Source organism: Alligator sinensis, unplaced genomic scaffold (genome assembly GCF_000455745.1).
Source record: "Alligator sinensis unplaced genomic scaffold, ASM45574v1 scaffold611_1, whole genome shotgun sequence".
Lineage (NCBI taxonomy): Eukaryota > Metazoa > Chordata > Crocodylia > Alligatoridae > Alligator > Alligator sinensis.
Window position 1 is genome coordinate 176,981 of NW_005842332.1, and position 12,586 is coordinate 189,566.

The 12,586-nt window shown below is 43.6% G+C and overlaps 1 protein-coding gene across 9 annotated transcripts in view; it reads right to left on the reverse strand.

Annotated features, from left to right (window-relative positions):
• Window positions 1–7: 7 nt before the first annotated feature.
• BRD3 (bromodomain containing 3) overlaps window positions 8–12,586 on the reverse strand; it is a 60,623-nt gene continuing 48,044 nt past the window's right edge. For 8 of the 9 annotated variants that reach the window (XM_014522256.2, XM_014522259.2, XM_014522258.2 and 5 more), the window contains 3 exons: window positions 11,115–11,407; window positions 9,137–9,265; window positions 8–7,977 (listed from right to left, as the gene is read on the reverse strand). In XM_014522256.2, the coding sequence (XP_014377742.1) occupies window positions 7,862–7,977; window positions 9,137–9,265; window positions 11,115–11,407 (538 nt within the window). In that variant the 3' untranslated portion in view covers window positions 8–7,861. The remainder of the gene's footprint in view (window positions 7,978–9,136; window positions 9,266–11,114; window positions 11,408–12,586) is intronic. The other variant, XR_003095235.1, reaches the window with a different exon arrangement.

Genomic DNA, 12,586 nt, shown 5'->3' on the forward strand with positions numbered 1-12,586 from the left:
GCCCATCACCGACCCCTCTCATAGTCTGCAGAAAGAATCATAATAGTGACATGCGGAGAAACAACTCAGAGGAAGGTACAGGCATCAACACTGCCAGCTCTGCGTGAGAGCAGACATGAGGGACATATGTCCTTCGAGCCATCGGCAGGCACAAAGAGCCAGGTCCTGCACCAGGGTAAGGAGGCAGAGCCCCATTGTAGTCAATGGAGCTACAACTGACATCCTCCAAAGAGCTGATGTAGTGAAATCCAACCCACTGCAATTCCACCGCTGCTTCCTAGGCACAGCAGGCCAGGGGAACATGGACTGAGTCTGTCGTTGAAGGGATGCATCAGACATTATGTTCTACAATCGACTGTCTGTAACTAGGACAACTTGAATCTTGTCGCTGTCACTCAGCTGGGCACTGACTGAGGTTGTCTGACAAGTGTTGGGAAGCTCTCTTCAGGCTCTGGGCTTGTATGCCGCATTTGTACGATAGGCATCTGACACCTCCCTGCAGCAGAAAATGTTCTGTCCCATCAGTCTACAGGCTTCCTCCAGGACAGCGTGTACGGACATGCTTCAAACCTATGAGCAGGGCACCCTTTTGGGAGTCATTGTCCAAAGAAACAGCTACAGCTTTTAAAACCCCCTTTCTTTTCCTCAAGTCCTAAGTTTATAGATGGGAATGTTCAATTTTGACCTCAGTCAAAATACTCATGGGCTTAATGTTAAGTGCTTAGACGCCCAGCTGGGTCAGAGCCAGAGCGCTCAGCAGCTGGCAGGATTGAGCCCTGGATGTGGCTAATGTTAGGACTTTGACAGCTTATCCCATGGCATGGGAGCAGCTCTCCTGCATCAGAAGGGAAGAGTCTACACAGGCTTCCTCCCAGAAAGTGTGTGAACTGAATAACAACCAACAATAACACACATTTTCCAAATAACAAGCAGTTATTCAATAAAAATCAAGGGAGGAAAGGATAAGGCCTGTGTCCTCTTTAATGTCTTCACCTGCAGATGGACCAAGGTCTTTTAAGCCACTGGGTGGAAATGTGGATGGGGAACAAACTCTTGCAGAACCCCACTATGCTTATTCTTATGGTATTTAAATGCCTGAAAATAAGATCTAAAAAAGTCCCATTGTGTCAAGGAAATTCATATGGCCATAGCAGAGTTACCAACAGGCAAACCAGATTTAGCCGCTAGCTAGGTGCTTGGTTTCCAATACCGATTCTTTCAGTCACTAGATATTGATAACCCCCTTAACTGAAGGCAGGTGGCTAGAGTTACTGATGTCCCACCCTGCCACTGACTGCGCATTTCAAAATGATCGGAGAAAAGCACTCACCTGTTTTGGGGCCAGAAGGACTTCTGCAGCCACAGTCCATATTACCGCATAACAGACCAGGCCAACCGATACTGCAGCTGTTGCTATTCAAAAGTGGGGCCAGCATTGGTAAAATCATCGGATGGGGTTGGGTTTGGGCTGGTTCAAAGTGGGCTGGGCACCGTTAGGCAATTTTCATTTACTCCGGGATAAAACGTTGCATGTTCCCATTCCCTCTCAGTGTGTGTACCCATGCTCCTAATGCATGTTAGGATCTGTAAATGCCTGGCGGAGACCAAACCTGCAGCTTTCACGGCAATCCAGGCAGGCAAGGCTGGCCACGGGCATTGCATTGATCTCACCTTGTTATACCAAGGTGGAAACTGCCTGTGCCTCGTCTCCAGTAGGTCCCAGTGAGATAACGAACCCTATTAATTATTTTGCTATTAAAAACAAGCAAACATTAGTTTGGGCACCGAAGACATGGCCCTGACAGTTTTAACTTGGAGAACTGTCGACTCGACTGAAGGGGGTTGCTAAAAGAGGGCCCCGAACAATTGGACTTGCGTGTGACATATGATCCCGGAGCACGAGAGTTTGGCTCTAGTCACCGAGCAGCAGCTTGTAGCCATTTGTGGGATTGGAGTGGGGAGGGAGGAGAGAAACATTGCATTGTGGGATACCTGGAGGACCAACTGGGCTCCTTGTCATAGACAAATGTGACAAGTGTACAGACATCATTTGGCAAATAACAGCACAAAGTAATACCTGATTTTTCCCAGCACGCTTTCAGCCAGTTTGGTAGTGGCTTAGTGAGCACGCATGCTTGTCCACTCACCGTTTATAGCAGCATAAAGGTGTTTATACCACTTTAAAAGTGCTATGAAAGTTACAGCTGTCCACAGCTTCAGGGAACTAGGGAGGGGAAGGGAAAGAAATGTTTCGAGTGGTACAGGCCAGCACTTTTTTTTTTTTATTATGAAAACAAAACAAATGCCCCGGGAATGGGGTCCATGATTACCAGTAACATCAAAGATTACTTTCTAACTTTTTTTTTTTTTTTTTAATTCTGTTGTGTCGAGGCCAGCATTTGCAATAAACAAGCTAAAACTACTTACATTGACTCGTTTTTCAGTAACTGACATTTACAGGAATATACTAGAAATGGCACTAAAAAGTTTTAAGAAAAAGAGTTACGGTAAAGTTGCATGCACATCATACAGAAAAGTAACATTTTTTTAAATATAAAAAAAAAAAAAAAAAAAAAGGAAAAACCAACAAACAAATCTTTCTGGAATTGTTATGCCGGTAACAGGGAATAAGTTCTAAAATGGCCTGGTGTCGAGTTCTAGCTGGTGGGTTGTTTTCTTAATTTTTTTTTAAAAAAATGGTCTTTTTGAAAAGATACTGAAATCCCATTTTAAAAAAAGCCTCGTGCTGTTCTACAAGCAAAGGAACGCTGCTAGCTAGTGTCTTGAGTTCTCGCTCTACATTAATTTCCTGCAACTCAGAGCCTGCCCTAGAGAAGCACCGTTTGATTTTTAGAATGTGTTTTTTTTAAAAGCCAGTACTAAAAAGGTTTTATTTTTTTTTGTCTTCTCCCAACCCTCTCCCCCAGCTCCAACCCCACCCTTAGAAAACATCTTTCCTTTCAAAAACAAGGAAATAATTAAAAACTGGTCTACGAGTCCCAAAAGCAGAGAAAAACTAGATTAAAATAACCGCCGTCTGATTTTTACCAAATAGAGAACATGGAAAAGGACTAAACAAATGGGTCATTCATTTTTATATATACACACACACAGACCCAGGTGCATGTATAGATACATATACCTTTTAACAGGTCTAAAATCAGTTCTATAGTTTCAAACCCTATTAGTTGCAAAGGGTAAAATCCCAGCCATACAGATCTGTATTAACTGGATCTCCTCAGTAAAAAAAAATTCAGAGTTGACAGATTATTTTTCTAGATGAAGCAGGGTCTGCTGCCATGGGATCCTGATTTCCCTCTGCTCCCATTAGACTCTTAAAGGTAGACCAAGAAATAGGCTAAATTTGTGATCAATTAAAATGATGAACCAATGCCGGTCAGATAACTTTTGACGAAAGAGGTTTTCAAAAAACCAACAACAGAAAAACCCTGTTTCTCTGAAACTGGAATTTTTGGGATATTTGAATTGTTTGGATAAATTTTGTCATGGAAGACGATCCAAATTACATTTTTTTTTTCTTGTGGGAAATTGTCTATTTGCTAAATTTCAAAATCCTGTTTTGGAATTGGCTTTATTTTTCCTAGTTTTACACTATTTCATGAGGTGCGCTACTAATACTGACATGTCACGATGCAATATGATAGCTGAAATACTTTATTTAGAACATATTAAAAGATACCTGCTACGCAGTACTGAATGAAACGTACCTTCCTTTCCGGAGACACTTTGATCTAGCAAATATAAGATGCACCATCACTGACATTTCATGAAATAATGCAAAAGCACGAAAAATATAAAACGTGTGCAAACGTAGGTCTGAAATGGAATTTCAAAATTTCCTAACCACTGATGTTTTGCAAGTCTGAAATTGCCATTTCATCCAAAACGTCAAACAGATTTTGTTTGGGTTCAGGTTTAAAACTAAACAGATGAAACCCAATGGAGAAATTTCCCATCACATGGGAACCATTTGATTTCAGATGATCAAGTCCTTTCCCGCCTGGTTTTTCATTCGTTTTCTTTCAGAGGTAAAATGACAAATTGCCACCAGTGATGTAAATCACCACTGATGGCGATTTACAGCTGCTAAGGATCTGGTCCCCTGGCCCAAATTTAGCCTCCCGTGACGGTGAATGAACTCCAATGGATTCCATGGGAACAGGGTTGGACACCAGGTCAAGTCCCCATGGATCACTTGACATCTGATCCAAAGTCCCCTGAACTTAACAGGCTTTGAATCAGACCCATTAGCACCCAAGGGAATGCATCTATGATCTCGTAGTGGCCATCACCAATTCAGCCGCTGACTTCGCCGGGGTCCTTTGACCTCAAAGCATAAATACTGTACAGATTTTTTTTGCAGTAGGGGGAGGGAGGGGGTAGAAGCAAAACAACTGGATGAACAGCTATTACAAACCTTATCCATCACTTATATCCTCAAAATAGGGACCGAGTAGTGAACAGGACATGTTCTGGCTCTCGACATAGGAGGGAATGTCACCCCGAGTGAACTCCACACGACGTTATCAGCTAGACCCCAGAGGAATACACATCGGGGAGGATTTTTGTTTGGAGGAGTGCTAGCTTCTGTCCAGGGTTTATTCCAGGTTGGCATCGGATTGCTTATATCTAGTTAAAAAAACCCCAAACAAAACCAAACACTGTTCTGTTCCAGCGACTGTAAATCTAACGTTACGACAAAACACAAACAAGCCCACCCTTAAAAATGATCTAAGCCCTGATCATGGGTATATTAGATTTCTTCCTAGTAACTTTTAAAAATAGATTACTAAGGATCTGTTTGGGTAAAGACTTTAAAAAAAAACAAAAAACCCAACAACAACAAATGGCAGTGCTTTTTAAAAAATATATAGAAATTAAAATTAAACTCTGGTTAGAAATTTTGAATAGAAAAGCAAAAGGTAAAGCATTAATTTCGGTAAAATGCAAGCTATTCTAGTCTGTCCGTTTCTTTCAAATGCTTTGGGACCAAACAGGCCGATACATCTACAGCAAAAGGGCCTGGGGTCCACTGATTTCAGTGTGAACTGAGGGATGGCGAGCATCGTAGGAGAGGCACTTGGTGCCTCAAAGGATCGAGTCCATTTTCATTTCTGTCTCTTCCTCTGGCACCGTATGACGATGCCTTCCCAGGGCATTGGCAGATTCTGTGTAGGAGTTTATAACTTTACAATTAAAAGACATACACAGAGCAGCTCGGGCTGTATTAGAGTCGCATATAGATACCCCATCGTTCCACACCTCTTTCCTGAAATGTTGACTGACATTCAAAAGATGGATTTCACAGACAGATACAAGCAGCGGCAGCCACCTAATTTCATCTCTGATTGACTATCCTCTAAAGACCTATGAGATAAAATGTCATCACATGGAAATTCATTCAGCTTGGAAGCAATAAAAAAGTGCAAGCCATGGTGACCCGATAGCTTGGCTCGTGGCTCCCCTAACTTCAGAGGGGCAAGCCGCTGGACCCACCTGTCCCGGGCATGCCAAATCCCCTCTGGAGTGGTATGAATCTGAGCCTGCTGAGACTGAATATGGCATGCTGAGAAGTGCAGTCCTCCTGCCCTGTATCTCTCTATTATAGACTGCAAGCAAATGCAATCTGCACCGCGTGAGGCTCATGGCAAGTTGCTAACGTGGCCCTTGGCTGGCCAAGTCTCGGGGCTTCCCCAAGCTCAAGGCATTGAGGTCGCCTCAAGGGGCTGACAGTGGGGATAAGAAAAGTATAGCCTTCTGTTAAACTCCGTATATTTTTTTTTTCTTTACAATAAAAAGTTTAAAAATGAAGAAATTTACAATAAATTTCTGCCCCTCGGATTACAAAGCGTATATTAATAGAACCGGGGTTTCCCTCAAATGGGATTTTAAAAAGTGTTCTATAAAAGAGAGAGAGCGAGAAAAATAACCGTGGAAAAAATTATAGATAAAATAAAAAATGTGCTGCATCTGGAAATCCTCTATACCTGTAAATCTCCAAATTCTGTACAAAAAGAAAAGAGAAACACAGAGAGAGAGAGAAACAAACCAAAAACTGAATACACAAGACATGACAGAGCGCCGAGACAGGAAGTAACGGGCTGTAGCACCTGTAGATAAAAAAATCCAATACATTTAAATAAGGTCTCAGATTTTTTTTCTTCCCCTAGTCTGGTTCAAACCATTTAAAAAAAAAAAAAAAAAAATCTGCATTTCTGCTGTTCTTCATAATGCAGGCTTTTTTTTTGTTTGATTTTTGTTTAAAATGACCAATGGTGTTAATAAATAAAGTATTTATATATACAGGAATAAGGGACAGTGTTAATGGAGTGTGTGTTTTGCAGCAGTGCAGGTCAAAACATTAGGCTGGGCTCTCATAGAAAATTGCTGAGCCTTACAAATTTTTTTTTTCTTTTCTTCTTTTTCTCCCCTCCCACCCCCGCTTTTTTTTTTTTTTTTTTTTTTGTTTTTTTTTTTTTTTTTCTTCTTTTTTTTTAGTTTTTTTCTTTTTTCCCTTGAGGTAAAAGTTTCAGTGTTTGGAAACCTGCACCCTGCACGACACAGAAGTATAGCGTTCCCTCCCAGGAGCTTGTTGCCGATAAAAAGATAGGAAAAAAAAAAAAAAAAAAAAAAGAATTTGACATCCCTCCCCAATTCCCCGAGTGGCTTAGCCTGGGCTGAAGCTGTAACGCCCCCATTATAAAACCCAGTCTAAGGCCCCTGATTTGGAGAAGGTATTTAAGCATATGTCTGATTTTGAGCACATGAGTTGTATTGTTCGCTGCTATAGTCATGTATGGGCTGCTACAATTGCTTATAAACTTTGCAACGGGAACCTGGGTTTTGGTGAAACGACCGTTTGCAAGCAGTTCGCTGCCTTTCCTTGAAAAGGGTTTTTCTTTTTTTCCAGTAAAAAACAAACGAACAAAAAAACCCCATCAAAAATATTATTTCCTTCCCTACCACCATAGAAAACACGGGACTTTTCAAGGCAGGAAAAAAAAAAAAAAAAAATCCAACCAGATCAGCTGCTCAAGTGTTCAAAAGCTCAGCACATGCTTAAATGCCTTCCTGATTTGATGCCTAAGCCTCTATATCCCTCCCCAACAAAAAAAAAAAAAAATACATTTTAACAATCCACAGTACATGAGGTTTTTTTTTCCATGTAAAAAGATGATAGCGTCTGACATTTTCATCACACTGTAGACTTGGAGATTAAGAATACTAGTGCTAATAACAAATACACCAACTAGTTCAAAAGCTAACATCTTTCAGATACAGTACCATTTTACAGAGATTTCTCTTTTTAAAAAAAAAAAATATGTTTTTTTTCCTTGTGACGTAGTGAGCCAGGCTGGGGTGCATTCAACGAGAACTTTGCCAAACAGAACAAACGAAAATCAACCAAAAAAAATTAAAAGAAAATAAAAGCAACAACTAAAAAAAACCCTGTATACTACACCTTGCTGATTTCTCAATGGACCTCGCGTCAGGAGTTCAAAGTTGTAGTCACTTCCAAGTGACCGTTCTCAGTTAAAAAATATTTAGAGACTTTACGCCGAGTGACCGACTCGTCGTAAAGTCTAGTGTCACACGCACGCGTGCGTAAAAGGATCTTTGATCTATTAAAAAGCAAGGGGTGTGGCGGGGGGAGGAAGGGGGGAAGGGAAGATATTTTATAATGATGATTTAAAGGGGAAAAAAATTAAAAAAAAAAAAAAAGAGAGAAAAAAACCTGACCACCGTGGTACAAGAGCAGTATGTTAACCAGAGAAGGGAACACTGCAGTGTATTGGTGTGGGCCGTGTCCATGGGTTTTGTTTTCTTAAGTGTCCGTCATTCACTCCGAATCGCTGCTGTCCGAACTGGAGCCGCTCGAGCTGCTGGTTCCGGATTCTGAGGAGCTGCTGCTGCTGAGACGGGAAGGGCCTCCGGAGGGAGCAGAGCCCGATTTTTCTAGCGGGGAAAAAGGCTGGATGTCAGAACCGGGAAAGCATTCTTCATCTCCCACCCTCCCCTCTGCCCCCGCATCTTTGGGGCTGTGCAGTCCCTGTGCGATCCCTGTGCCCTCTTGGTAAACTGGGACAACGGCCAACACCTTGGAAAGGTGGCAGCGGGTCTTAAAAGGAGGCTGTGCAGCCAGTCATTGGAAATGATCAGCAGCGCCCCTGCTTCCCCCCACCAAGGTGAGGCAAGCTGGATTCTCAGCTTGGTTTGCGCTGGATGGTCCGAGCACCCATCAACCTCGCTTAGCCCCGAAGTGGGTGATGCTGATCGAGTGGACCTCAGTCTGGACAACCTCTAATATTCAGATGCCTGCTCTCCTTCAAAGTATTGATGCCCAAGTAATTTGTCACATGGAGCATGCTAGGAAACACTCAGGTGGAGATTTCCCCACCGCCCCCCCGGACTAGGATCCAGCACTCCCTTGAGAAGTCAGCCCAGGGGTATGAAGGTGGTGTGCCGGGATAGTGCGTTTCCATCACCAACATACATTTGTGATAATCAGAAATACCACAGGTTCTTTCCTCAGCCCAGATGCAATATCAAACAGTGGAGAGAATCAAAAACTACCCAGAGGTCTTCCCTACATTGGCGGGCTGCAGAGGTCTAGTTAAACCTGGGCGTGTGTACACACTCATTAATGCACTTGTGCTAATGTGCATTAAATTTAGTTCCTCCATTGTGAGGTACTAAATTTTAGCCTATTTTAATGCACATTAGCGAAAGCGCGTTTTTTTTCTGATGCTTTAATGCACCTTAAAGCCCACATGTAGACGCACCCAGTAATTGTAATAAAAGCATCTGCACAATTTTTTTCACTGCCCTATCCAAACCACTTTGCAACCGTGTCCTGATTTACAGAGATACACTTCTCATATGGACAGCCTCAAGGTTAACAAAGCATAGGACTTCTGCAGAGCATCTCTCTCTCTCTTTTTTTTTTTTTTTAATACATTTTCCAATCCGAAAGTTATCTCCACAAAACCACTGATTTTCTATCCCTATGCAACTGTAGACATGCATGCAGACATTCAGCATTAGTAAAGGATTCATTGCCAGGGGGGTGGAGGGAAACTCAGTATGAAAAGCCAATAGAAATGTGGCCGGTTACCTTTTTTAGCAGGTTTCTTGTTGTTGTTTAGCTGCCCGCTGACATCCTGTAACCGTTTTTCTAACTCTTTCTTCTTTTCCTGAGCTAACTCCTCTTTAGACTTTGCTGCTTGCTTTTTCCCACTCGCAGCTGTGGAGGAGGAAGGCACAATTTCTAAGACTGCATACTTGGGAGGGGGGGAAAAAGGCTGGACATTGCTATTTCCAGGGCATGCAAATCTAGGCAACTGCTGCGTAGTTCACTGCTGAGAGATCACAGGACCACAGAGCGATTAAATATCCTTGCAGAGCGCAATGCCCAAAGTTGCCTAGACTTTTGGCTAATAATCACCCTGTAAGATGCAGCCTTTAAAATATCTCTTTGCAACACTTTGAGATGACAGAACGATCCACGTAATAACCTCGCAGTTACAGGTTACTTACCGGCTAGGTATATGGTCAAACAGGCATCTTTCTACATTATAAAATTATACTACATGGGTTTTCTGCCCTGTAAAAATAAATTATCTGATTAAAAAGGGGCAGACAAGGGCATCTGCCATCAATATATAGACTATTTTGGCAAGAATCCAAATTAAAAATACTGAATGATATGAGAGACAAAAAGGATAGGTGGCAACCGTGTGGCTGCATTAGCTAGGATGGTAATGCTTAGAGGCACTGTCAACCATCTTTTCATGCATAAACGGGGCGTAAAGAGGATATAAACCACTCCTTAGCACACAGCTGAACACAGATCTTAGCTCCTATCAGATGCAAGGAGGATACGCTGCCTTAGCTTGGTCCACCAAGGAAATGCCTAACTTCCTTGCACCGTTTTAAAATAAGGATAAGCCAAAAGAGGGGGAGAGGTCTTATGCAACATAATGTCTCAAGCAGCAGGAGAGGTGCAGAAAAGATTTGTTCTGTCCCAAGGTGTTCACATCATCTGAACTGCTTGCTCAGGGGAAGGAAACTTTAGAAACCTGCAATGATGAGCTGAGGTTTTTCGTGGCAATGCATGTCTTGGTTACAAAAATGCTCTAACAGCTCTGGAAACTCTCTCTGAAGTGGTCTAGCAGTGAATGAGTCAGTAAAAAAAAAAAAAAAAAGCAACAGAAAAATGTCAAGTTCCCAGTAAAACAGTTTCACTGAGGCCTTTTCTGGAAGTCCTGAGCAATAAGGTGGAATCCCTCTGCAGGCGATTCCTAGCAGAGGAACTGGACCACTGAGTCAGGGGTGTCCAGAGCTAAATGCATGAACTGTTAACAAGCTTGAGATGATGACTCAAAGCTCTGTGGCCGGGCGCTGCAACAATTCAAATTCTTCAGAGACCAGGCTTCAGAGGAGGACCTGTAACACGAAGACACCCACGAGCACGTCTGTTTGCTCCATGAGCTGACAGAACCAGGAGAAAGGGCCCAAAGAAAAAGAGGATTGTGCTTACGGGACAACTTGGTGGGGGTTGAATTTAATTCCTGGTTCTGCCAAATGCTCCGGTTCAGGCAAGTCGCTTAACACCGTGACTAAAAACAGGCAGAGACCTGTGGTACAGAGAGCACGGGTTGGATAGATATCTGGCTGGGGTATTATGATCCCAGCGCTCGTTCCTGCCCAGGGCAGGGGTCGGACTTGATGGTCTGTTCAGGCCCCTTCCGACCCTACTATGAAACTATGAACTCTTCAGGATGCATTCACTAAGGGAACATACTCCTTGGTGCCTGCTAGGCACTGTAAAAAACCAACATCACGTGGGTTTTAGAGGGAAGGAGAACTGTTATAAGGAGCAGCCTCATGGCAATGGGGTCTTGGGAAGGGTGAATGTAAGGGGGTCTTGGCCACTGCCTATTGGGAAAAAAGAAACAATTAAAAGTCCCTGTTACAAGGCTGACAAGTAAATCAGCACTCCGCCGCGCGGCTTGACAAGTGGTCCTAACACGCAGCCCCGCACCTCCAGGCCGGAGCCGGTGCAGACCTCGCGCCGGCGGGAGGGAACTTACAAAACGGTTTCCTTTGTTTTTTCTGTAAACAAGACTTCACGTATCTCTCCAGTTCCCGCAAAGTGGTGGGCTTCAAGGTTTCAAAATCTATCTCTATCTCGTCGGGGTTGGAGTCCCTGAGGGAAGGTTCCCGTGACTGGATGATGTGCACCACCCTGCCCAGCTTCTCGCCCGGTAGGCGGTTGATGTCCAAGCTGAGCTGGCGCTTCTCGTCGTAGGTCATGGGCAGACCCTCCTCCTCCTCCTCCGAGTCGTAGGTTGCTGATGCCTGTTTGCCGCCTTTCTTGGGTTGCCTGGGGATTTTTTAAAAACAATAACACGTTCATTGGCTTGCAGAGTTCATTGCTCCTCCTCCTCTCATGTTAAATATTTCACTGTAAATCCTGATGATTATATCATTTGTATCCGCATGATTCCCAACCTGCTCAGTTGCGGCCAGTGGCTGAGGGGGCAGATGAGCCTCTCGGCTGTTAGTTTTGGAGTTAAAAGCAGTTGCGAAGTAGAGACCGTCAAAAAGCTCAAGGCTGAATCGATTTAATCTTTGCAGATTAGTCCAAGCTGCATAGATTGAACCGATCAGCAAGTGAACAGACATTCACTTTTGATTCCGGAAATGCAGCCACGTGCTTGCGGTGACCCAGGCCAGAAGCCGGGGCACGCTAGAGCTCACCTCCCTGCTGCGCTGGAGCAGACAGCTTGGGCCAAGGCTAGCCCACCCACCCTGCAAGGGCTGGGTTTGTGGGGGAGGTGCAAAGCATCCTGGGATGCTGGGGGACTGTGCGTTAATTTGAATCTGGAGGGGATCTGGGACAGAAGTTCAATAAACCGATTTAATCTAAATCAGTGAAGTCTGATACTGCATCCATCCATAGATGCTAGGGTTGGAAGGGACCTCAGCAGAGATGAGCATTGGGCCTTGGCCTAATGCTACTGAAACTGGTTTAATCTTAAACTGGTTTCGGCCACTTTGAAAGCAGTTTACGTGCACTAAACTTGTGTTACAGACCTGAAACCAGTTTCCAATCAGGTTTATGAGTCATTTCTGTCTGGTGCTGCTTCTCTGCTCAACTGGAGCCAATTTAGAAGCAGCTCCCTTTGACTTAAAAGCTGCAGCACCACAGAGGTCCCACACAGCTGTTTGCTGTGCATCTCCCCCAGCTTGTTCAGAGACCCTCATCTTCTCAGGGACTAAAGAACCTAATCCTGGTTTCTACTGTATTAATCATATGTTTCTGGGATGGACGTCAGCTCAGGAAAGCATCGACACCCATGCTCAAGACCCAGTACTATCAATGGGACTTAAAATGTGTACTTCAGTGCCAATCGAAGCATAGATGCTTTTCCAAATTGGGACCTTGGTGTTTAATGATCTGTATCTCCAGCTAGTCATTTTAGGAAGCATTTCAGCTCAGTACTTCAGCAGTGCTTATCGGGCTGTGAGAGCATCAGGCAACGAAGATGGTGGAAATCAG